The sequence below is a fragment of the Mangifera indica genome, chromosome 4 (genome assembly GCF_011075055.1).
Source record: "Mangifera indica cultivar Alphonso chromosome 4, CATAS_Mindica_2.1, whole genome shotgun sequence".
In the NCBI taxonomy this organism is placed as follows: Eukaryota; Viridiplantae; Streptophyta; class Magnoliopsida; order Sapindales; family Anacardiaceae; genus Mangifera; species Mangifera indica.
Window position 1 is genome coordinate 9398071 of NC_058140.1, and position 26698 is coordinate 9424768.

Below are 26698 nucleotides of genomic sequence, written 5' to 3' on the forward strand. Positions count from 1 at the left end.
TTAGATTAAATTTTAATTTATTTTTAATATTATAAATAAAATAACAATTTTACTCTTTAAACCGTTAATTTTAACAACTCATAAGTGAGTAAATAAAATTTTCATACTTAACAAGTGAAAAGTTGAGATTACAGCATACTTTGGGTGGAAAACAGTTCTTTGGCCTTTTTGCAATCTATTCGTGAAAAAAGGAAATGCACTACAGTCGGAAGATACAAGGGCCTACCACGCTTCAATGGGCCATATTTTCCTGAACATGAGCAGGATACTACAATTTTATTTACAGTTATACCATAACTTAATGTACACCGAACGGGATGCCAACAACTATTTAATTGTCAGGCCACTTACAAACCTGGAAATTTCCCCCAAAAGAAAGTATAACAAAACGCTCTACGATTTTTGGCTTCAATCAGATAAATGATTGTTCTCTAACATCAGCCTTTTCTCTAAAAATTCTTAGATTTAATGCCAGCTTCAACTTCAGCAAGGTTGGCACCATACTCATCCAGCAAGAAGTCACAAAGTTCTAAAAGCTGATCAGCTAGAGGAGGAATACCAGGGTTGCGCCCATCATTGTAAAGGTGGGCATTCATGGCAATTTGCCACACGTCATGTCTGAATTCCTCGTGGTGCTTGTACTCCATCCTCCTTACCTTATCCCTGATTGTCGACAAGTCCATGGGACGTTCCACAATATCAAGGTAATCAGGAGCGTCTTTCTTTGACACAGGTTTTAGGAAAAGATATGATACCTCAGTATTTTCTCTGAGAGTCTCCACAATGCGTTCTAATATGTTTGACAGACCAACCTGCAAGGTAAATCAGTGAGAAAAACCTAAACAAACGAGCCAAGACAAGGCATTTAAAAATCTGTTCTCTCTGTATGTCTAGTATTCTTGAAACCAGCAAAGGAAAAAAGGCAAGCCTGCATCTGAAAACAATTCATGTTAACAGTTTTCCCTCAACAATCGGTCCACTCAGCTCAGCTTTATCCTCATTGAGAATACTAAGGAAACTAACTACAGTATGGTTGGACATCTTATTAGCAGTGGCAATAAAGAGGCATCTAATAAAACCATTGCTGAAATTGAGATGTCAGTCAAATAACTTAAGGTTTCTTGACTAGAATTAAATTTGTTGATTTGATTCACAAGGACCTCAATTTAGAATTATTTGATAAATGAAAATAAAAATCTACATGTAGCTGTAGGTAAAAAGTTAAGAATGAGTGGAGTACCTCCCAACCTCTACGCCGCTTTGTTGGAGGCCCTGAATCTGCACCATATTTTCCCAAATCAGAAACAGGTCTTCTCTTTGCACTGCGGTCTCTTTCTGGTATTCGTCTGTCATTTCTTTTTGCCCTATAATCCTCTAAATAATCATCTCCTAATTCTGGCTTCTTCTTTTTTTTCTTCTTCTTTGCTTTTTGGCGCTCTTCTTCCTCTCTCTCCCTTCTGATGGATTCTTCATATTTTTTGAGTTCAGCAAACCTTTCTCGCTCTTCTTGCACTCTCATTTCCTCCTCATAAAGCCTCCTTGCCCTCTCTTCTCTCAACCTTGCAGCATTTCTCCTCTTCTCTTCCTCTTCCCACCATCTCCTCTCCTCTTGAACTTTCTTTTTTGATGACCCATGAGTCAACTGTGAGTTTTCCTGCTTCCCACGCTTCTCAAAACTTGACAATTCAACTATTTTTTTAGTTTTCCTGTACTCAATATGAGTGGCTCCATCCTGACTGAAGAGGTCCAGGTCAATAACTTCTTTTGGTTGTTTGATAACAATTTTCTTTTGGGGCAGCTCTCTATCTTTCTCTGCAGGTGGACGTATCACAATAGAAGGCCTATGAGATTCAACTTGTTCTCTATCTGTATTAGCTGGGGCTCTAATGACAATAGAGGGCTTCTGGGATTCTTGTTCTCTGTCAATATTTGTTGGAGGTCGTATGACAATTGAGGGCTTATGCAAATCAACTTGAACTCTTTCTGTATCTGCTGGAGGCCGTATTACAATAGAGGGTTTATGAATCTCAGCCTGCATTTCTTCAGCTTTTAGCTTATTAGAAATTTTTATTCTATTGACCTTAGCAACAGACTTGTTTGCAGTTTCAACATCAGAAGTAACCTGTTGGTCAGAACTTGGCATGGGTAAAAAAGCAAGTTTATCTGAAAGCTTATCATTGGAGCCACATTTGAATTTCACAGGGACAACTTTCGCCTTTGAACTAGATTTCTCATCCTCAGAAGCATCAACAACAGCAATTTTTGTAGCACTTTTGGATATGAGCTTCTTTTTAAGATTTTTTGGTTGAGACTGAGAAGGATCCAGAGAGTTGGATTTAGCAGAAGCTTTTTCAGAATCTGCAGTTTCAAGCTGTGTATCTGGATCTGCTCGATACTTAGGACAGTTTTTGTTGGTCCTCATATGTCCAAACTGATTCATCAAAAGGTATACAATCAACTTGATAACATATTCTAAAGAATAAATAAACTCTATGCTAATTTAAAGAAAGTCTAACCTGACCGCAAGCTCCACAGACGAAACTCTCCCTTGATGACTTCTTCTCCTTATACATCTATTTAGAGTAAGAGTATGCAGTTTAGGTCATTATGAGTAGAATAAAGCGAGGGAAAAAGAGAAAAGAAAAGAAACTGATTATCTCCACAGGACAAAGCTTGTCACAAGAGAAAATCTATTTCCAACTACCCAAATATGTATATCTAGCAATCAATAGTAACAGTTCTACGGTACATGTAATTTTAAGCATTTAGCTATTATACCCAAGGGTGTCAGGTGACTATCCAAACAAAACAATCCTGCCCATATTTTCCACATCTGTATGAAAGACTGTAGAACCATGATCTCATAACTAATATGACAAATATGAATTCAACTCAAGGGATCATATACAGAGTACGATATATCAATAATCCAAATTTTCTTAGGGTTTTTATTTCGCTAAAGGCTTGATAAGGTTGTCAAAGGGTAAGTCTTTAATTTCGATATAAGACTACTGATGTATACAGTAACAAATATAGGAAATCTAACATACTAGTGGAGTATATTTTAAAACACAAGGATGACAACCTGCTAATGTGGAGGCAGCCCAGAAAACAAAAACCCAGGTTGAAAGTATTCTTTCCTAGTACATATGTTTATGTTTCTCAGGGTAAACTATTGTTGGTCATCACTGTTTATAAAATAAAACCATTGGAGCAGAACATGCCATCTCATGATTAGCTGACATATGAAATGCAGTCTAGCAAAGTTCAGTTCAATGTTTTACTAAATCTTCAATAATGTTATCAACCAATTCCCATAATTTGACTACACTGTAACAAAAGGACAACATTGGATAGCTCTTACATGTAATTTCTAGCAGAACCATGCACTAGTAATTAAACACAGAATTAATGGGTCGTTATCATTCTCAATAAGGATTTTTAAATACAAGAAGCTTGCAGTTACACCAATATGCAGTCCTTCGTACAACTTCAGGCCCTTTAGTATCACAAGGGACCAGCTAGCATGATAACATAGAATAGAAACTAAAATCCAAATAGGAAGCATTTGCTATGTGAAAATTAGCAGCTTCCTGTGTCTGTGCTCCTATATTCAATTTTATGATCTCCACCCACCAATCAAATTTCCAAAAAACACAGAGAATTATTATAATCCTAACACAAAGGATACTCCACAAAATGTATGAAGTGGAGAACAGACATGTGACAAGACGTGTGCAATATTTGTAGCAGTATTTGCATTGTTTTAAAATAGGGCAAAAAATCCAGGAAAAAGATTACTGATGCAACACTTGCCTTCACATTATCTCCCAATATTTTGAGTTTTTTGAGTTGGCCAACTGGTGCAACACCATTCTTTTTCATTGTTTTCATCTTTCCAGACATAGTTCTTTTCATAATCAACCTCTCCTCCTGCCATCAAAAGATAATGAAATTACTAGTGCTGCCAAAGGTACCTTCCCATGCAGCAAGAAGAAAATTGCAATGAACCAGAGAAACCATTAATAAATTAAATGAAAAAACTTGGTTAACTCACCTCTTTTGGATCTCTAATATTCTCGTTTGCAGTATAGGATCCATTTGGTTGGACCGTATTAATAATTTGCTTGATTATTTTATTCGGCTTCTTAGCCCATTCAACCATCTCAAGGCCAGAAACAGATTTCATGGCAGGAGCAACTCCAAGTTCCTCTGCCACAGCTTTTGTTTTCTTCTTCTTTTTCTTCTGATCAGACTCATCATCTGCAAAACAATTGTATGATTAATGATAAGACACTAGACATTACTATTACAATATTCTCTCAATAATACAGTCACCTAGGATATAAACTAATTAGTTAATTGTTCAATTAAACAGAAGATTTGCCTTAGATCATCTAAGAGGGAATAAATTTTATAGACAGGACAGACAAATGGTGGAAAACCCCCATATTAGCACAAGAGATTTGCTAAACCTTAGGGTCATCATTCAATAAATTAGTCAAAAACTCAGATGACAAGAATTCCATTCACCAGACAATATTTGCCAATAGCAAATATACAAATATAATTAAGGGCCAAGAACTGCAAATGCAATTCACTTTAGGCATTGTTTAAGAGTTCATTTTCACCTAAATCAGGCAGGTAAAGAAATAGCTTTGGTTAAATTTTCAATATTAATGCCCAAAATATATTAAACACGAACACATGTCCACTACTTCCGAAGTATCAAAAGAGTGTCCAACAGTACAGACTAGGAAAACAAACACATCACTGATATATATATATATATATATATATATATATATATATATATATATATATATATATATATATATATTGTGCTTCTCTGATCCACCACTACAAAATAACCCACCTAAAAAGGGCCTTAAGCTTTACAAAGAGTAACATGAACCTGTGCAAAAGAACCAAAAAAAAAAAAAAAAGACAAAAAAGAGAATCTAGAGCATGAACAAATGAAGATCCGAAACTATAACAATATCCACCAAAATTTATTTACTTTAGTCCCACCCAAATACCTGTATCTTTATATGAATAAATGCTTAGACAACAAAACTTCAATAACGAAATGTTCTTCATAAGTGCAGAGAATAAGCATTTAGAAACCCAACAAATCATACCATCCATGAGCAACCTGCATAATTCTGCTGCTTCAGCTGCTTCATCTTCAATTTCCTCTTCCGCCTGTGCTTGGGATGGACGCCTTCGCATTTTGAGCCCCTTAACACCTTCTGCTTTTTCATGCTTTGATTCATAATTATTCTCTTCCCCTTCTTCTTCAAACTCCTCCGCATCAAGCAAATTTTCTAGGTCCCCAGCAAAGGAATCCAAATCACTATTTGCTTCAGAGTCACTTCCATTGTCATCATCATCACCAGCTGAAAGAGATTGAACTTGTCGATCCCAAATTTCTTGGCACTTTCCTCTTGTCTGTTGCTGCAGCTGAAGAAAGGACATTCGTTGGCCACGTGCATACTTGCTGATTGTTGTTGGATCAACCTGGACCCCGGATGCCGCTTGCTCACTTGAAAGCTTACGTATCATAGCAATTCGATGCCATCTGGTCTGTTTTGCAATCACTTCCTCTGGAACATTGAACTTCAGAAGGACCTGAAAATAAGTGAGCAGTTAAAAGCCATACAAACAACACTGCCACCATTTTTATTAAGTTCTTAAAATGAATCTCTTCTCCAGCCAACTGCATTGAAGGGAGACTGAATTGTTCAAGCTGCTATTATTATGAAAATAGATTTTGATCATATGAGATCAGGGGAAAACATTTTAAAAAATATTGACATATTTCAGCTGACCCTTTACAATCTTAACCTTTTCTCCCTCAATCGGCAGTAAAATAAATAAAGGAACTGCACTGGTTACAAGAAAAGCTTAAGGTTATTATTATGTGCTTTCCTTTTCTACATTCTTCCCAAGTACCTAAAGGTTAGTCAGTCTTCAGATATCCTTTATCACATTGAACAATTCAAACCCAATCTATTCTAGCTAAGAGAAACCCAAGGGATCCAGCATATAAAGCAGGGGCCATTCATACAATAAACTTTCACCACACAGCACATATCCGATGACCTCAAGTTCAATAAGAAGGAACTTAGGCAACTATTAAAACTTGTACTTTTCATATTTATTTATTTATTTTGAATGGTCTAGGGGAAGAGTAAATAACTCATTAAAGAGTAGACATCAATTGGCCAACAAAACCCCTAGATCCTAATGAAGGAGATTGACGTCAGGTCACTTGTCTAACTTCTTACTGAACTCATCTGCCCTTATGTTGCTAAACTTCATTTAGTCAGCAGATACAAACTAGGGCCAGTGCTTTGACAAGGGTCATTGAAGAAACTTGCTGGCTAAAAAATATAATATAAGAAGAATTTTTGAAGCTATAATGTGTCCTTACACACGACTTCTGAGTAAATACTATGGTAATCTTAGTAAGAATAATAACACACCTCTCGGGCAGCCTCCATGCTCAATCTACGAAGATCAGCATCTGTTCCAGTAACAGTGGTGCCTCCCCGACTAGCAGCAGCTTTTTTCTTCACCATTGCGCTTGACATTGGTGCCTTTGGAGTTGCACGGACATAGCTAAATCCTAGACCCCGACCAGATGGATCACCAACACCAGTTATTTCCAAACGCTCAATATTTTCTCTGTCCTGAATAAACAAGTACAAGATGAATCACAAAACTATACACCTACAACTGGGCTGACAAATTTTCATCAATCAGAAAGAAAAGTTTACCTGGTTTGTACAGGCAACAAAATTGCTACTCAGGTTCCATGGAGTTATCAATAGTTCCCTTTCAATGTGTGATGCAGCAGCCAGAGCAATTGCTTCATCAGGAAGTTGACTCATCGCAGACGAGATGCTGGCAGGAAGAGTTAACTGTGTGATTCCTGAATGTTTGAGCCGGTACAGGCCAGCCAGCATACTTTCATAGGCACAGACCTAAGGCAAAAAGGAAAAAGAGGGAGATGGAAAGAGCATAATGAGTAAACTATATAAAATTATAAGCAGAAGAAGCACAATACTTCTAACTGGTTTGCCTCTTTTTCTAAGTTGAATCATAAATCATCATCTCATTGGTCACTGCTAATTATTTACACAACTATTTTCAGGATAATAATCAACAAGAGAGCCGATTTTCAATGTTTTCCTCAGATATTTTCTAATATATATCAGATACAATATAGTAGCCATGCCTGAATAAAAAAGATTCATGGCAACTAATATTTCTCAGCTTCTTTGTGGCTACAGTAGCTTCACAGATCCACACTTAAAAACAATAGCATGAATGTTCCAGATGCTCTGAAGCTCTCCTAGCTATGTACAGGAAAGATTTAAGAACTGAGAAAAAAAAATTCGAAACTAGTCCAACACAAAGCATTTGGAGATGCCAAAGTCTAGTATTCCAGTTATAGACAATAGAGGCAATGGCAATAATTAGCCACAAAGAAGGAACCAATTTCATTTAATGCAAATGGTGATAATTTACTAATTTGGTCATGCCAATAAAAATTTTCTGTAAGACTTTTCTCATCATGGAATCCCCAAAATTTTTCCATCAACTTTTAAGTGGAGAAAAAATTTCCAACTTCATTAAACTTCACATAATAGTTCTATCATTATCATGGCTATCATCAGCAGAGAAACAAGGGCATCTGACATATGGTGAACTCACATGCTCTGGAGACACCAATTTACGCAAATCACCCTCAGATGGAATTTGGAATGTGCGCTTCATGGACCAGACCTGCTTTCCCCTACCATCCCTCTGTAGGTTCCATATGCAGATAAAGCAAACAGGTTAGCAGATAAATCCAACAGAAAAATATAAGTTAACATAAACAATAATCCATCAAAGCACAAAGACAAACTCAAGCAATTGAAAAATTACACAAGTTACAAATACTAATAATAGATATAAATATAAGATTACCCGCAAAAAGGCACATTCTTTCATCTTCTTCCTAATAATTGCTTCGGAAACATTAGGAAACTGTGCAAACAACTCTTCCACCCCAATGCAAGGAAGCAACCCACGCTTTGCAGCAGCAGAAAACTCACGGTACACATATACCAACAACCTATTTATGCCATATGTTTGAAGATTCTTCGATGAAGGGGACATTACCTCCACAAGAGGCTCCTGAAAATGACAATCAACATAAATAATAATTTTAGTGCCATAAAAGTTTCATTTCTAGACTAAATTTGACAAAGCCGCATAATAAATGGCAATAATATTCAATGAAGGAAATAAATAAATAAGTTTTTAACAAAATAGAAAAGGCAATGGTACAGTGTTTCAATTATTGTTTCAGACTCAAAACAGTTAATGAGACCCAAAAAAATAAGAAAACATGCAAAGTGGAACATTGTATAGATAGATTCTCACAAATAATAAGATAGCAATATCAAACACGACTACTTACCAAAAAAAAAAATATCAAACATGACTCATACTTTCTGGAAAATTTTTCAAAGAAAAAGTAAAGAAACACTTATTACAGTATGGATAGCCAATTGTTGGAGGTGCACATTCATAGATACAAGTCAATCAATATAAACCATGACCAAGTCAAAACTACATGAGGCACCCACTTCAAAAATTTGGTTACATCACAAATAGGTAGATGAATATTCAAATACATAGGGTTTTATTTACATTTTGACATATTACTTGAAAAGTTGAACAAAATTGCCAACTCAGTAATTTATGTCAGTAGTTGCTTTTCTGAGAATTCTTTGTTTCTTCGATCATCCTAATTGGAAAGCAGATTTTTAAAATTTGAAATGTGCTTTTGTGCCAGCCATTGAAAGGCAGAGGGGATCATTTTGGCCTTTGCTTTTGTAGGGCCATTTAAGAAAGCCCTTGTTTTAGTTCTGTAGTCCGGGGAGATATTATGATCTTGGCATGTTTCTTTCTGTTTAACTAGAGCATCTTGTCTATATGTACATAAAGTTTCCCTCCCTCAAATTCAGCACTTGCCACCAATTATGTTAGTTGAATTGCAATTATTTACTACTGGAAATTATCATCAGTTTGGAGTTTATCTTGACATAATGTGTTAAAATCAACTCCGAATTCACCAATTGAGAGGACATGTACTTCTTTATTTTGTTCTGTCTTATATATTGTAGACTAAATAACACATCTTGTGATAAACTTCTCAATCACAATAAAATTCATGAGGATATAGCCATACAGGGAATTATCCACAAGACAAAAGCTATACGAACCTGTTGGCCGACAACAGCTATCTTGTCTATACGTCTTATGGAAATCTTTCCCTTTGCAGATCGGACCAACAAAAAATCAGTTGATGGCACCTTATGGGGAAATATGGGTGCCCTATACATGTTTGTTTCAAGAGAAGACTGACTACAACTAGCTTTTATTTCTCCAAGGAAGGGAGATTTATCACCAGGTTCCAGTGTCAGAACATTTCCCAAGCTGCTGTTTCCTTTGCACAATAGGGTGCTAGCTTGATCGCCTGGGGCTGATTTTTGATAATAAGTGCACAGATTAGCTCCCATTCCTGCATTGCTCAGTAGTAAAGGCCTTTCCTCACAATACCTGCATAGACAAATATATTGAAGTTCTCTCTGAAACTCTATCTAAGAACAAAGATGGTTTATCACAATCAAAACCAAAAGACAGCTAGCTAGTTCAGTAGTGCGATAGTATTACATTATAAACGAACAATAAGCCTTCCTCTTTCCTCTCTAAAATTCCAGGACATAAGGTTTAATTTCAAACAATTATATAACTCAAGCAATAATTTCTAATGGATACAAAGCAACCATGATTACGTTTGCTTATGTTTTATCAAAATTTACTCTCTTCCCCTTTCACAGACTATGTATTTTGAGCTGGAAGCAATGGTTGACAGAAATAGCTTTCTGAGTTACAAACCTATCTGCAAGTATACAAATGCAAAAGAAAGAGAGATGTAAAAACACAGTTTCCTGAAATTTCTAGAAACAGACACGTTACTGCCAGGTGCAGCTCTAAAAAGCTGCCTGGGAAAACTGCACCCATATGCAAGGCTTTATTGCTTGAGCATCTATCTTGACCTTGACAAGGTCTTTACACAGCAACCATCCAAAATCCAGATATAAGAATGAAAACCACATATGCACATCTACTACATGTATTGGTCTAGAGAGGGTGTCTTTACACATATTAGTTTCTTTGAACTGTAAAACCCTATAGAATCACAATCCAGATCATAATATCAGAATTCATAGACATTCATGGACCAGATTGTACTATACTTGTTAGAAAGATTACCACCAATTTCCTTTGTTAGATTTCAAATATTAGAAAACTAATCAGAAAAAAGAGACATTACAAGCCCAAGGAATAATAGAAAAGAAAAGTAAGGCCAAGAAAAGAGAAATAAACAACAAAGTAGCTCGTTAGTTATACCAAAGGTACGTTAGAAGATTCTGATTCCTAGATTGACTAATAACTCATTAACCTACAATTACCATTGATTTTTGGCAAGTTCTATTGACCTCCTTAAAGTTTTATGCAATTTACAGGTCAGTCTAATTTGAGAAATATCATATAGCTGTCCTGAAAATTGAAATTCTTGTGACCTCCCCTGGAGTTCCATAAAGTTTAATATAATAAAACCTGTCCAGGAAGTAAGTTCCCCACATAATTTTCAGACATAAAGAGGTCCACCTGTACATATGGCTATCTAAAGCGACATAAATAAAATTAATCTTAGAACTTTTATAAGCCATTCTAACCTATACAATTTTAATGTGTTTTGTACAAATGTCATTAGACAGGCATAAATACTACTTGATCACTAATAAGGACCTAACACAAATATTATTAATATTAAAATAAAACAATACTAACAACAAGAGGTAGCTCCTTCCGAAATGTCATAGCCTCCCTCCCAAATCAACCAAAAGCTACCCAAAATACCCTAATAATAATATTCTCCTCCCTCTCATCAATCCAATTACTTCTATTTATTCTATCAATATTCTAATTTTAAAATTCAAATTTATCTAAATCAAATATTTTAAGTTAATCTCAAATATCTTATCCTAATAAAAATATATATTATCTTAATCTCAAATATATTATCCTAATCTCAAAAATTTTATCCTAATCTCAAATATTTTATTCAAATCAAATATTCTCTTAATTAATTTATTTATTATTATAATTATTATTATTATTAAATTCTAACATTACTCATCTTTTTGAAAACCACCTTGTCCTCAAGGTGGAAAGATTGGAAAGTCTCTTTTTATTTTAACTTTTATTTACACACATTTTGATGACTTTTCTTTTTTTTACATTTATTCCTGCCCATTTTGAAAAAATTTCACCCGTTTTGCCAGTAGTAGAAATACTGCTAGTGGTCGAAAAAGTCTCATCCACCATAACCAGAAACACCACACTAACATTGTTTGTCCTATGTCCTGACACATATCTCCCAAATCCCAACCTCATGACCTTTTTCTTGAGAAATTTGACATTGTCCACCATTGAGAATGCACCAAGAACTCCAAATCCAACCTCAATCTTGTCGTCTTCCTAGTTAATCACCGTTATTTTTGCATATTCCTCCTCAAACAATGACAATGGTGGCTAAACTTAGATCTCATTGTCTTCCTCCTCAATTGCCTCTCTTTTCACAATCTCCTCAAACAATAACGATGGTGACCACATCATGTGCCACATCATAAATCAAGCAAGTTAAAACTTATTAAATGTCTATGTGCTGCAATTTTGTTGGACACTTAAGCCCTTTATATACGACTGCAAAAATGAAGGACATGTATGGAGTCGCATGTTCATCTCTACGTGCTGCAATTTTGTACAAACAAATCAAGCACAGAGATGCATGTTCATCTCTATGCGCTGCAAGACTGTTGGATACTTAAGCCTTTTATATAGGCTAATGACACTCCCACATTATCATACATGTCCACATCATGTACCATGTCATTTTCTTGTGTTTGACTTGTTCCTTCCATGTTTTTATGTTTTCCACCCTATCACCCTCTTTTCATAAGTTTTTAATGTCATTCTACTCTTCATTCTCCTTTTCCACCTAATCTTTCTCTTACCTCAGGTCTTCTTTTGACCTTTTTTCCTTCCATATTATAGCCTCGGTTTCCCTCCATAAATTGAATATCTCGGTCCCCCATCATACTAAGTGTGTACCCCAAAGTCTTTTGTCATCTTCAATGTCTTCTCAAAATAGAGATATCGATTAGGTCATCCAAGTTTTCCACACCTTGCGAAATTGTTCTCATCTTTATTTTTGAATAAAAATTCAAATTTCTTTCATTGTGAGATTTGTCAATCGTCAAAACATATTCGAAATTCATATCAAAGTATTCCATACAAATCATCTCGTCCTTTTGCTCTTATTTATAGCAACGTGTGGGCGTTCATCCAAAGTAAAAAATATCTAGATGGTTTGTTCTATTTATCGATGATCATACTCAAGTCACAAAGTTATTTCTTATGAGGGAGAAATCCGAAGTAGGAAAAATTTTATAAAATTTCAACATAATGGTCAATACCCAGTTTAATGGCAAGATTCAAATCCTTTGAAGTAATAATGCCAAAGAATATTTTTCTTTTCACCTAGAAAAATATCTCCTTGATTTGGGAATTGTCCAACAAAGTTCTTGTGTTGAAACTCCACAACAAAATGGAGTCTCAAAACGGAAAAATAGACACTTGTTGGAAGTAACTAGATCTCTTATGTTCACCTCCAATGTTCCAAAATTCTTTTGGAGGGAACCTATCCTTCTATCTACATATCTCATAAACAAAATGTCATCATGAGTTTTAAATTTAAAAACACTGAGTCAAGTCCTTGAGTTCTTTCCAAATTCTCACCTCATCCCTACCATTCCCTTGAAGGTATTCGGTTGTTCAGCCTTTGTTCACATAAATCAACCCCACCAAAGTAAATTGGACCCAAAATTTGAAAAATGCTTCCTTGGGTATTCTTATACACAAAACAGGTATAAGTGTTATTTTCTTCAAAAAGGTCAAATTTTTGTTTCGATGGATGTTACCTTCATAGAAAATCAACTTTTTTACCCAAAATCTAATATTCAAGGGAAGAGTGCGACAATTGAAGAATATCATTTTTGGGATAAAAATGACTCCACCACATTTGAATTTAATCCCTACACAAGTCCCTCAGTCCCTTTGGCATCTTCTACTTCTCCTTCGATTGTTCCACCAGAAAATGTCCCTCCAATTTCAAACTTACTAACTCATGCAAAAACTTAGTCTATAAAGTCTGAAATTGAACCAAAATCGGGTGTTGTTCCTTCAAATTCTCCAACTTCTCAAGATGAGTCAGAGACAAATACTCATCCTTTGCAAAACCTTGACTTAGAACCAAACCCCAAGGCTTATGAAATACTAAGTAACAGCGAAGTTATTTCTGACCAAAATATTGTTGAGTTACCAGATGATCTTGGGTGGCCTATTGCTCTCCGAAAGGTGTTCACTCATACACCAATCACCTTATTTCATGCTTTGTTTCCTATGAAGGCTTGTCTCCAACTTTTAAAGCATTCACACTTGAGCTTATCTCCACAGAGATACCTAATAATATCCATAAAGCTTTGAAAAAAATGAAGTGGAAAGTAACAATGGAAGAGGAAATTAGAGCACTTGAGAAGGAACTTGGAAAATGACTACCTTACTAGATAACAAGAAAACCATGGGGGGCAAATGGATTTTCACCATTAAGCACAATGCCAATAATAGTATAGAAAGATACAAGGCTAGATTGGTTGCTCAAGGTTTTACTCAATCCTATGGGATCGATTATCAAGAGACTTTTGCCTTGTTGCAAAGCTCAACACAATCAGAACACTTCTTTTTGTGGTTGTTAAACTCGACTGGCCCTTGTACCAATTAGATGTCAAGAATGCATTCCTTAACGGAAACCTTGAGAAGAGGTGTACATGGACTTGCCCCTTGGTCTTGAAAGGTTGAGAAAAGTATGTAAGCTCAAGAAGTCACTCTATGAAGTAAAACAATCTTCTAGAGCATGGTTTGACAGATTCTCAAAAGCCATGGAAAAGTTCGAATAAACTCAATGCTAAACAAATCATACTTTGCTCCTCAAAGAATCCAATAAAGGTAAAAAAGTTATTATGATTGTGTATGTTGATGACATTGTTATGACAAGTGACTTTTAGGAAGAAATTATCAAACTAAAGAAAGTTTTGGCTACAGAATTCAAAATAAAGGACTTGGGATTTCTCAAGTGTTTTCTAAGAATAGAGATTCCTTGGTCAAGAAAATGTATTTGTGTTTCTCAACATAAATGCATTTAGACTTGTTTAAGGAGACAAGAATGCTTCGTTGCAAACCTACTAAGACACCTACAGACTCTACAAAGAGTTTGGGATAAAGATACTCCTCCAGTTGATAAAGGAAGATATCTACGATTTGTGGGAAAACTGATCTACCTTTCTCACACTCGACCTGATATAGTTTTCTCTGTTAGTATTATGAGTCAATTTATGTACAATTCGACATAAAATCATCTTAAAGCAATGTATAGCATCCTCAAATATCTCAAGATGACACCAAGAGAGGGACTTTTGGTCAAGTCAAAGAGCAGAAAAATCAGTATATACACCAACGCTAATTGGGCCAAATTTCCCACTAATAAAAGGTCAACAAGTAGATGCTACTCCAATGTTTGGAGGAACTTAGTGACTTAGTAGTGTAAGAAGCAATCGGTAGTAGTAAGTAGTGTAGAAGTTGAATTTAGAGCTATGATCCTAAGCATCTGTAAGGTTATGTGGCTAAATCGGTTACTCTCATAATTGAAACCACCATGTGGAAACTCCACAAGTGTTCTTCGCGATAACCAAGCAACAATAAGCATTGTTAGAAATCCTGTACTTCATGATCATACCAAACATATCAAGATAGACAGTCATTTCCTCAAGGAGAAGATTGACTCAAATTTAATCACTCTGTCATACACACCAACAAGCCATCAAATTGTTGACATCCTAACAAAGCCACTGCTATGTATCAACTTCAAAGAATTAAGTTCCAAGTTCGGTTTAATAAATATCTATAATCAACTTGAGGGGGAATGTGGAATAATTCTAGGATTGCTACCTAGAGCTCATATTTGGTGTGATCTCATTTATTTTGTTTCCTTTTCTTTAAGTGATTTAGCTTCCAAGGTTAGCATATGTTCTAAATATATGTTTTCCTATTATGTAATATTGTATATTAATTAATTTAATTTTTGTTACCTTATTTTGGATTTAGAACATAGATAAATTATGTACCATTGAGATAATTGCAAATAAGGGAAATACAATTCTATTCATATTTTTTTACAACAAGTTCAAAATTTACAGATTGTGCCACATATTTGATAATTGAAATGGTAGAGTTGGCAGGTTGATATGGGAAATCAATTAATAGGGAAATTGGGTGCAAATGAATTTGTGGCTCAACACAACAATTGATTGATAAGGGTAGGTGTGAATGTCTAGTATAAGTGGATGGTGATTCCTGTGGAATTTGGCGTAGAATGGATGGTGAGGAAGTGTAAGTGAATAAAGGTTGAGTTTGGTGCTAGGCTTAAGGGTAGAACTGATTGTGAAATTGATTGAGAATTCAATGTTTGTGATGATTGATGGTGGTGTAGAATGGTGATTCCAAATAGGATGCAATTTGTTCTTCAACCTTGGCTTGTTTCCTTCCCATTGCAACCAACATGTCTTTAATCGTCGAAATCTCCTAGAATTTCTCTTTCAATTTCTGGAATGGAAATTTTGATAGTAGTTTTTCCATCTTTTGGATCTACTCCTTTAACTCCTTAATTTTCTCCACAAATTCCACTCTATTCTCCATCCTTGTGTTAACCATAGGCTTGAAACAATACTCTAACACCAATTGTTGCTAACCCTAGATTGTATGATTGGAATTCAAAATTTTATTACTGAATGTAATGATTTTTTATTAAAGGAAAAAAATAGAGATTACAATTAAAAAGATAAAATCTCAGGGTTCCACCAAAAGACTCCAGTGGTGCTCCACTTGCCAATTAAGACCTAACCCTAATTGGCAATATTAATTATTCAATTTAATTCCAAGTAAGAATCTTAATAAACTAATTCCTAATATACTCTAATATACTAATATTCCTAATTATTTACTTATATCTTAAACCGCCTTAATCAGTCATAATTATCCTAATATCCTAAATTACCCAGTGGTCGAACAATTTCTCTCTTTGTTCTTGGATTTCTCCCTTTTCCTATTCTTTCTACTTAATTTTACTCTTCTTTATTGTCTATTTCGATAACTTCTTGATTTCTATAGTATCCTTTTTTTCACTTCACCTCCTCCAAGAACCAACCTATAGCATGCATCGGCCTTAGAAGTGCATTTTTAAGAACCCAGTTCAGGGTTCTTTTTTTTTTCTGCAAAGCTATAATACAGTTTTCAATCTAGTGCTTTGCTAACTTCACATATGATGTTTCCTTTCTCTAATCAATTTCGTTGCTTAGTGTTCAGTGTCATCAACTATCCCTAGTTCAGCAATCCAAGAATACATACCTCATATGTATGATAATGGCTGCATGGCAGAGGGTCAGTAAAAGAGTCTAACATGCAAAAAATGAAAAAACACCCATTCACAGAGAGGACATATACAGAGCATTCTATCAAAGAATATGTGGAGGCAAAGACAGAATAAGAACAACATGCATTGTAGTACTAATAACTATGAATTTAGAAAGCAGATGTAACCAAGACAATCCAACCAAAATATTTCCAAGACCTGGTAAAATAATATTAGGGTTGCTAAGATACTCCACATCAAACCAAAAAATATTACACTCCCATGGAAGGCTCATCAAATAACATGTAAAATAACAAACATTTCACGGAAGATCCAGGATCCATTCATAGTTCAATGACAAGATGCCAGGAAAATAACTTGAAAAATTACACATCAGTTCTGTAAATGGCATAGAAAAAACCCATCAAGGGAATTATATAAGCAATAACAGATTCATAAGCAAAAAATTTGAAGAGAAAAACCAAAAACCAAAAAAAAAAAAAAAAAGATGCTAGAAAGAAGAGATAACTCACTCCATTAAAAAGACATGGCCATCTTTTACAGAGAGATCAGATTTCTTCTTAAAGGCTCCAGGAGGGCGCAAAGACTTATTCTCCCCAGGAAGCTTTTGTGCCCTTGGCAACAAATGTACTTTTGTACGAACAAGATGAAGCAAAGAGTTTGGTTGAACATTTTCCTCACCAAGAGTTTTATGGTCTTCAAGCCCCTTGCCCAAATAAAATAATTTTACTGTTTCTGCTGGCTTGAAATCTATAAAAACAATAGTAATCATTAATCTCTCTCCTTGGGAAATTAGAACATTATTAGCCTTCACAATGTAAAATCACCAACTGATTTATTATGCCAAAAAATAGTCACATAGAAACGGGAAAAACACATGCCGAAGAATAATGACAACCTAGCTTCTTTGAAGCCTTTGCTTTAATAGAAGAAACGGTTTCGTCAGCATCCACATGCAGTTTACTTCCTTTGCCTCCTAAGCTCTTTATGATAATCTTCATGGGTCCTTGAGTAGGCAGTTTCCCTTGTTCTTTGACTGCCACCTCACTATCATGGGGATACCATAATGCTTTCGGGCGGTGAAAATTAGATATATCTTTACTGCATAACAGTTGGTAAGAATCAATAGCTGCATGATACTGCTTAACAAGCACAAAATTACTAAGTCATGAACAGAATGAACACCATCACAAATCATGTGTAAAATATTAAAAGAAGTTTTTCCATATGACTAAGAATATACCAAATCACAGAAAAAAATTCAAAATCATACATCAGAATAACAGCTAGATAACATGCCATTGATGAGAATTAGGTTCACTTTCATAGGAGAACAATAAAAGTTTCCAATCCAGGGCCAATTTAGTGGGCCCATCCAAACATAAAGAGTAACAAGTTTACCACTTGCGAGTTAAGAAACGCCACAACAGACCAATAAGAGTGACAACCAAGAAACATTGCCCCTGTGGAACGGGCTGATCCTCCAAGCACATAAACTAAGATGGTAATGGATCTAAGGCTGATGAAACTAAATGATTAAGGACGCAGGTTTGGATGGACTGAATCAATGGCCAATTAGTTTATTACTAAATACAAAAATAACTTAAATATTTATGAAACAAATCTATCTAAGGACCTATGTTCTCATATTCATAGGAAAACCATCAATATTAAAAACACATAAGCATACAATTGGCCAACCACAGGATTCTACCGGTATATTAAAGTTACTAGCTCTTCCAGTTACACAAAGTGGAGAGGTACCTAAAGGCACGCCGCCTTATTAATTTTCCTAAAAATGCATTTGCTATCAATTCTCAAATTTTGTAAGCTACAAGAATTGAGGAAATCCTTAATTACTCAGAATGAAGAACAGCAGTAGTCCAATTTCTTGCCTATCAAAAAGGAGTCCAATTACTGGTTAAGGTACATTCAAACTAGTTGTATTTCTCCCTGACTATGGAGTTTATAATGTTAACAGTAATTACAGAAAAAATTGGAAGCAGTTGTACAATGTTTAAAAGCTTTTTACTGGATATAGAACCATGTGAGAAAAAGTATGAGAGAATACAAGAGATTTGTATATATATGAATAAGACAAGCAAGAAAAAAATAGAAGCATTTATCATCTTCCAGAAAGACAACAGCATGGCCAGGTCACCCATTATTCTTGGTTTCCAGATTACCAATATCACATATTTCCATTCAATAACTTACAAACACCACATGCATTAAGTAATATTCTTAATTTTCAAGATTCACTTGAAACAATGCAAATTCAAGAATTTATTCAAGTATCAAATCTCAGAATGCCAGATACCCAATATCTCGAGGAATATAGCAATGTCATAAAGATAGTAGGGAAGTTTGTGAGAAAAGAACCAGTTATGATAAAACAGTTTAAAAAATGAAACATTAGAACATTTTCTTCAATATCCTTGTGAATGTTCATGTGTTAACAAAATCCTCAATCTTCATTCATCGGGTCCAGTGGTCAGAATCTCATTTATATCTAAATATTCTTACTTCTAAGGACAGGATGATTCAACACTGTTCTCCAATGATTTTCAAGAAAAAAAATTGAAAAAAATAATTTTTTGCTTGGGCTAAAGAAATCTGAAGTGGGAACAGTTCAACATAGTGGAGGAAACTCCAAAACTTTTTGAAGTAAAACCCTCACTTAACAGGTTAATAATATGGCATCTACAGAATAAAATAAACCAATGTAGCACAAAGAATTGCATCAAAGAAATCTATAACCATGCAATATAATAAAAGAACAGCAGATGATATGGCATTCACCCATACTTGCTCAACTTCAGTTTCATTGTCTGCAGCTTAAGTGCAGGAGCAGAATGATGAACTCTGATACCATGCGGTATACGCTTATTAGAATTTGTTTGCAGCTGCTGCGATATTTTCCCATTCATGTAGAATTTGTCATTTGCAATGTTAAACTTCCAGTCACGTTGATATTTATGACCAGCTAGCTCAAAAGAATCCAAACTGCTTGATTTATCAGATCGAGTAACAATCATAGCCCCAGCATGAAGCTGAAGATCATTACTGTCCTTGTTATCCAGAATCTCAAAAAGCATTTGCTCATCTTGAAGATCAAGAATTAGCTTAGGCTTTGTTACAGTGTCTTGCGGGTCCCACATAATATTGTCTAACCAAGTTCCATCCATCATATCTCTGTTTTGCAAAGAAAGTTCACTGAAGCGTTTTACAGCATCAGTTTGGCAAGGCTCTAAAGAGATATTTTCCCTTCTATGATCCCCGTGATTAGCGTTGTCCAGGTCCAATTGAGACTCTAGCCTCAAAATTTGGGGATGGTATTTGCTTCCTGGAAATCCATTATTTGTATGATTTGAAAAATTTCCTGATCCAAGGGACTCCAACAGAACATGACAATTATGCAAAAGAATACTATGATCCTCCTCAGCCTTCATAGAGCCCTCTGAATGAAGCATACGTTGCCTAGGCTCAAGTCTTGGTTCCCCATTAAGAGCAGTTTCAAAGTCAGTGATATCACAACTCTCAAAAGAATTTTCACTTGCTGCAGGAGAACTGTCCCAAAGGATGTCGTCCTCCCAGTTGTGCTGATCAAGAGGAAAACAATTAGGATTCAACATTGACTGCCATCCTGCAGAAAGATTTAATTTTAAGTCCTCTTTCATTGGTTCTGCACTAATACAAGAATCCTTTCTTCGCTCATCAAGTTGTCCAGATAAAGGGGTAACATCTTGCACCATACCAAATTTTACTGATTCTGAAACATCATTATCATGTAAGGAGGCATCATGTTGGACAGCATGAGCCTGTTTGATAAATGAAACACCTTGAGTTGAGCCCTTTAAATATGTCTCTTCATCCTCTTCAACAAGATTGGAAATATCCAAAGCACTATATTTGTCTGGAATGATCAAAGGAAAGAATGGAATACCAGAAATTAGAACAGTAACTAACCAAAAAAAAAAACTCCACCTTCAACAGACGATTGAGGCCTGGAAACTTACAGTGAGGAAATATGACAACATACCTTTATGAATGGAATATCTTTGTTCTTTTTTCTCCCGTTTCTTCAAAGGCTCATGAATACCAAATATTTCAGAGAACCGTAAGATAACCATTCCATCTTCTACACACAAAACTGGCAGTGGTGCAGAACCTTGGCCATCCAATGACTCTTCCAAAATATCGGCCACCTCCTGCTAGTTTTTACGAATAACAAAATGAAAAGGTAGAAAAGGAAAAAAAATAAAATAATAGTAATAATTAAAGGAAAACACATAACAAACTGACCTCGTAATGATCTTCTACCCTGTCCACCATAGCTTCTTCGGTATCAAAAGATCCAACTTGAAGATCATCCTCAGGAGATTTTTCTCCTTCTGGAACTGCTTTAACACACTCATCCTGCTCACCTGAAAGGGTGATCCTGAACTTTTTCAAAATCAAACTGGCAAGATATAAAAGGTTGCATTGTAAAACAACCAAGTGTTCTAAATGTAATGATTATTGAATGTTCAAAAACCATGGAACCCTGATCTGCACAGAAAATTCACAGCCAAAACCTTAAGCAGCTTGTCCCCCTGTCTTCTGCTCCCAATCAAGTCAAATTCTTTATTCCACTTAAATGAACTTGCTTAAGTACATTATCTATAAATATTTAAATAATATAATGATTTTAAGAAATAAAAAACAAGCAGCAAGCATACTTAAAAATGTGGAGTGGAAATCACTTTAAACATTCGGCAATGTAACAACCTAACCAGCCAGCCAATGATTCTAGTATGCATGAGAAAAAATTATATTTGTTGAACCAACTCCTATATAACAATCCCCAACTTAATATTTACTGTAAGGATGAAAATTTTGTTGAGTCGTTTCACACCACTCATGCATTTCAATCTGAACAATATTAGGTTCAAGAAAAGATGAATGACATTCCTTTCAGACCCAAACAAACCAAGTATCCCAAATTAAATGCTATACATAGGCTTGAGCAATTTGACAAGTCAAACAATCTGTTCAAGCAGTGTGTTTGAAAATAAACATAGAGCATAAAATATGATCTATGTTGAATTATGTTATAGATTTGAAAATTAGTAAATGTGTTTGTAACCCAACTCAACTAACATATAATGGGATGACTTGGAGGCCCTGGAAGCTAATCACTCCATAGAAAGATACAGCACATGAAAACAGGAGTAGTTTGTCTGAACTGAAAATCTAAATAAACCTACCTTATATGGTTAATCCGGTTAGCTCAAGTTGTGAATGAAAATATATATTAGCACTGATTATCAGTTATGATCTTATAATTCATTAAGGATATTTGAAGATGGTTGTATGTGGAAACTATCAGCATCATGGTACTGCAGCAATAATAACAATGACCAGCAACAAAAATTCATAATAATAATCGGGATGTAAGTGAACCCTGTGAAACAACAGAAGTTAAAAGATGAACAATAGACTATCAATTTTTAAGACAGGACAACATATGTCAAAATCTTGATGAGGTTTAGACGAAGAAAATATCTAATATCAGACCACTGTAATACAATAAAAGCCCCCCAACTAACAAAGTGAAGATATGGAGTTAAAATTTGTTTTATCCCATATTAAACCTGATAATGATATAGTTTTCTTTTTTATAACCAATATATACATCAAATTCTAGCAGTCAACCCAAAAACTAAAATTAAAAATGACAAACCAGGAAAATATCAATTAACCTGACAAAGATATGGTAGAAACTTCAGTTTCTCTATCCACCACCTCCTGTTCATTTTCAGCTTCATCATCCTCATCATAATTTTCATCATCAAACAGAGAAGTTGTAGGCTTCAAAGTAGCCAGAGAAACTTCAGCAGAAAAGTATTCCTTTTTTGGTAACAAGTGGTCCTCCTCACTGACAGCTTCAGTCTCTGGTCCCTCATACTGCTCATCAATATCTTCATAATCAATGGCATCTTCAGCTTTTTCATCATAATCTAGCAGTAAAAACCCAAATTTAACTTGTAATCAGAATATAAGGCCACATACAGATGACACTTAAAGCTATGAATTAATGCAATGTTCAATAATCTAAAGGCTAATTACCTCATCTCTCCAGCCAAAAGAAAATCAGACATGTAAAATTGTAAAAGTAGATTTAATTTTTTTAATTGATAAGTAAATATAAAAAGCAAGGATTACAAATAGAAGGTGGAAGAAAAATGGAAAAATTACAGTCAAAATGGGCTAGGAAAATAGCAGTAATCAGGGAATGCTTCTTCATAAAGCTCTTTAAGGCTCGAACAATACAATTACAATATAGTAGTTGAACATCAATCACCTTTGACCTTCAATTAAAATTGTGATCACATAGTCCTTCAACTCTTTGGTTAAGACTAGGGTTTCTTGATGTTAGTTGATGGACGAAACAATGAAAGGTGTGCAACCAATGTCATTAAACTCTCATTATCTCTTTCCTATTGGTGCAAATTGTCGATCAGGTGATTCTTCACAAGCATATTCTGGCATTTGTAACGCCATGCTTTATTCAATGGATGGTAATTCTGTTTACAGAAGCCCTTGGTATCAACTAAAAGGTCAATGGTTCTCTCACTCTTTGGATTCATCTTTAGACCCTGGTGTTTAACGGTTGCCTTAAACACTGTCCACAAAAAATTGTTTTAAAAATGGTAACTTCACTTTTAAGCATCAACACCAATGTATAAGGTTATGGAATGGCAAGCCATACAATTTTTTTATTGCTTAGTAAAATTTCCAGTATGCATCTGTTAGGTCCCAGATATACATCACCCGAAAGAAGAGAGCTGAAGGGAGTGGGACACATGGCAACAGCAGGCTCAACAACAAATTAGTGCATGCAGATACACCTGGCAGTACAAGATAGGAGCAGATAGCATGCACACAGCTTCCAGGACCACCAACAGAAAGCAAGGCACTGGGTAACAACAAAAAGGGGGAGGGATTGTGTGGAAAAACATCTGCTCCAATCTTGTACTGCCAGGTGTATCTGCATGCACTAATTTGTTGTTGAGCCTGCTGTTGCCATGTGTCCCACTCCCCTGTGCTCTCTTCTTTCGGGTGACATATCCAGGACCTAACAGTATCCAATCATGTTGTAACGAGCAACATAACTTCAAGTCTGCTGATATCCAAGTCATTCTAGCACAACAGACCATTAAAATAATACAAGCAGGAAAGCGTTAGTTTGACTTAAATTTCCTTTATATATATAATAAGCACCTGAGTCCCCAATCACTTCTAAAACGGCAACAGAACAGAACCGAATAAAAACATTAGCAAAAAGGTGGCCATCCAGAGGATATCCAAATAAAAGCAGTCTTTTGCGTTTACTGAACTCAGTTCGTCGAGTGAAACAGGGTACAACAAGCAATAACCACTAAATGTGTTTCAAAATAATTAAATGTTGAAAACAACAAAAACAAATTGCTAGTTAGCAGTGGAAACAAAGATACTAACAACATCAAACATTGCATGAGAGAGATTTTCCTGGCAGACAACATCACCTTGATCAGCAGGATCAGCTGGAGTTTGAGGTGAATTTACTGACAACTGCAAAAATTAAACAACCTCATTAAGTGTAACACCAATAAAAAAATCAAGGGCATCCATTAGAAGTTCTGTAAAATATAGAGAACAATAAAGCCAAAACACAAGAATATGATTTCCATACATCTATATCTGTGAGAGATGAACCCAGCTTGTCAGCCAATGCAGCAAGATGCTCCTTTGCATCCTGCAAAGGTAATTGTATTCTAATAATTAGTGCAATCACACAGATAAAAAAACAAAAAACATAGAAAATCAACTTTAAAAGAAACACTGGATCCCAATTTGCAATAAATTTACCGCCACCAACAACTTGAAAGACACATAAGATGACTGAGTGTGTTATGTTAATATCAAAGCTTGTATACATCAGGAAAGTTATTACCACCATTTATTTTAACATATCATGATAAAATGCATGCAAGGAAAGGTTAAAAATCACCTCATCAAGGTAATCAACATCCAGATCACCCGAATTGTCAACATTGCCAAACATAAACCCCAACAGCCGGTTACCCCCATTAACGTCTTCATATTCCTCCTCATCATCTGCCAATTTAAAAATATACATAAGGTTTAAAAACAAGCACTATATCAAATAAAAGAAAATTACTATAGGTTTCCTAACATGCACAAAATTACAATGCATAAAAATGCCAAACTTTTGATGGCCAGATCACAGAATTATGCACCCATGCCATAGAATCATAAATTTTACTCTAAACTTAGTTTTCCATTCCTCTACTTATTTCCCCTCATTACTTTGAACTTCATGCCTACCATCAAGCTAACAAGAAAGTGGCATAATATACTAGATAACATTTAAATATTTTAGTACTTGGGGCAATCAACTCACCTTCATCCCGGCCATCCTTCGAACCACTGCCAGACTCAGAACCACCCATTTATTATAACAAAAGCTCTGCACAACAATAACAGTAACAGTGAAACACATGATTAACAAAAGACAGGACTTTAAACATTTTGCTTAGAATCCAAAATGAGAATTAAAAAACAGTTTTAAATTTGTCAAATCTCTCTAATTTGAGGGTACAATCAATTCTCAACTAATCAAACCCTAGAACGAACAAAATCATATTAACTAAAGCAATCAGACAGCATTCCCTAAGTTACGAACACTTTGAGAGAGAAATTCTATCTGCGAGTTAACTACCAGGCCAATTTGAATTCCAACCCATAGATTATAAAACTTGACTCACAAATGCAACCCTATAAGTCTGCAAACACTCTTGAGACTCTAGCAGGAAACAAGATAAACACTCTAGACTTGAGAACCATGAGGGCAGAGATATTTCTATGTCCAACCTCGGCTTTGGCTAATTAGTTTCCGACATTGATTAATCTTAATTGATTATCAATTTTTTTATATATATTCTCAACACCCCTCCATCAATCTCATCCACTTGAAAAATCGGGTAGAAGTTACTGATTCTACCATCTACAGAATAAAACAAAAAAAAACCCTAGCTAAAACGCCAATTTTCAATTAAAAAAATCATTCCTTAACTGAAATTGTTGGGCAAAAATACCTGAAACCCTAAACTATGATATGCAAGAAAACTAAATGAGCGGAAATTTTTATATTAATACAAATAAAGAAAAAAAGAATTCCAAACAAACCTAAAAAATTAAAAATATTTCCTCATTCCACATGCAAACAAAGAAATCCTCGTCCTGTAATAGATGAGTTATTAACAAAGAAGAAGAGTGCAGGAGTTGCAGTAATTGAAGAAGAAGAAGAAGACATCGACAGAGAGGACGTGTGAGTAGTGAGGCTGCAGAGATAGATTATGAATTTTTTACTGATATATGTAGAGGAATGAAACGACACGCCGGCGAATTTGATGGCGGTGGAAACAGAAGTAAAGTTTTAAGAAAAAGCGACGTTCTCCTCGTCATCTTAGGCTCTCAGCTCTTAGTATAAAGGAGAAGACCAACTTTTTATGATATATTACATTGAAGCCTTTAAGTTCGCGAGGTAATACAGGATGACGTGATTAGTATTATTAAAAAATTAGGGATTCAAATAAAGTACACATATTTTATGTACCACAACAAAGTGTCCTCATTTTATAAAGTTAAACAAAATTGTCCAAAATTCGTAGGAGTTAGCGAAAATGCACTATAAACTCTAGGCTGACACAAGAAAAAATGCATTCACATTTATAATTTTACTCAAATATTTGATATCATGATTTCAATCTAAAAGAAATAAGTTTGTGATTATAATTTCAATATAAAGGAAATAGATTCATGATATTGAAATATACATATGAACAATGACTTAAAACTTTATTTATTTATTGATTATACAATAATATGTGGTATATTAAATAATAACCTAAAATTGTATTTAAAAATTAAAATGATTGAAAAATATAAAGAGTATTTCGACATTATAACTATAGG

The 26698-nt window shown here is 35.0% G+C and overlaps 1 protein-coding gene across 3 annotated transcripts; it reads right to left on the bottom strand.

The window, feature by feature from the left end:
* Positions 1 to 139: 139 nt before the first annotated feature.
* LOC123214783 (transcription initiation factor TFIID subunit 1-like) lies at positions 140 to 26248 on the bottom strand. Of its 3 annotated transcripts, XM_044634767.1 has the most exons (23): positions 26093 to 26248; positions 25910 to 25963; positions 25125 to 25190; positions 24711 to 24817; positions 24393 to 24455; positions 24226 to 24271; positions 22420 to 22677; positions 20981 to 21102; positions 20718 to 20886; positions 19484 to 20591; positions 17574 to 17776; positions 17188 to 17425; positions 9285 to 9621; positions 7981 to 8190; positions 7723 to 7815; positions 6783 to 6989; positions 6489 to 6695; positions 5142 to 5631; positions 4058 to 4263; positions 3817 to 3933; positions 2517 to 2573; positions 1241 to 2431; positions 140 to 812 (listed from the first exon to the last, which is right to left on the bottom strand). In XM_044634767.1, the coding sequence occupies exons 3-23, from the start codon at positions 25171 to 25173 to the stop codon at positions 450 to 452; spliced, it is 5841 nt and encodes a 1946-aa protein (XP_044490702.1). In that variant the 5' UTR covers positions 25174 to 25190; positions 25910 to 25963; positions 26093 to 26248; the 3' UTR covers positions 140 to 449. The 3 variants fall into 3 exon arrangements, with proteins under 3 accessions (XP_044490702.1, XP_044490700.1, XP_044490703.1); XM_044634765.1 differs by having other exon boundaries at positions 25910 to 26239; XM_044634768.1 differs by lacking the exon at positions 25910 to 25963 and having other exon boundaries at positions 26093 to 26238.
* Between the last annotated feature and the right edge of the window lie 450 nt (positions 26249 to 26698).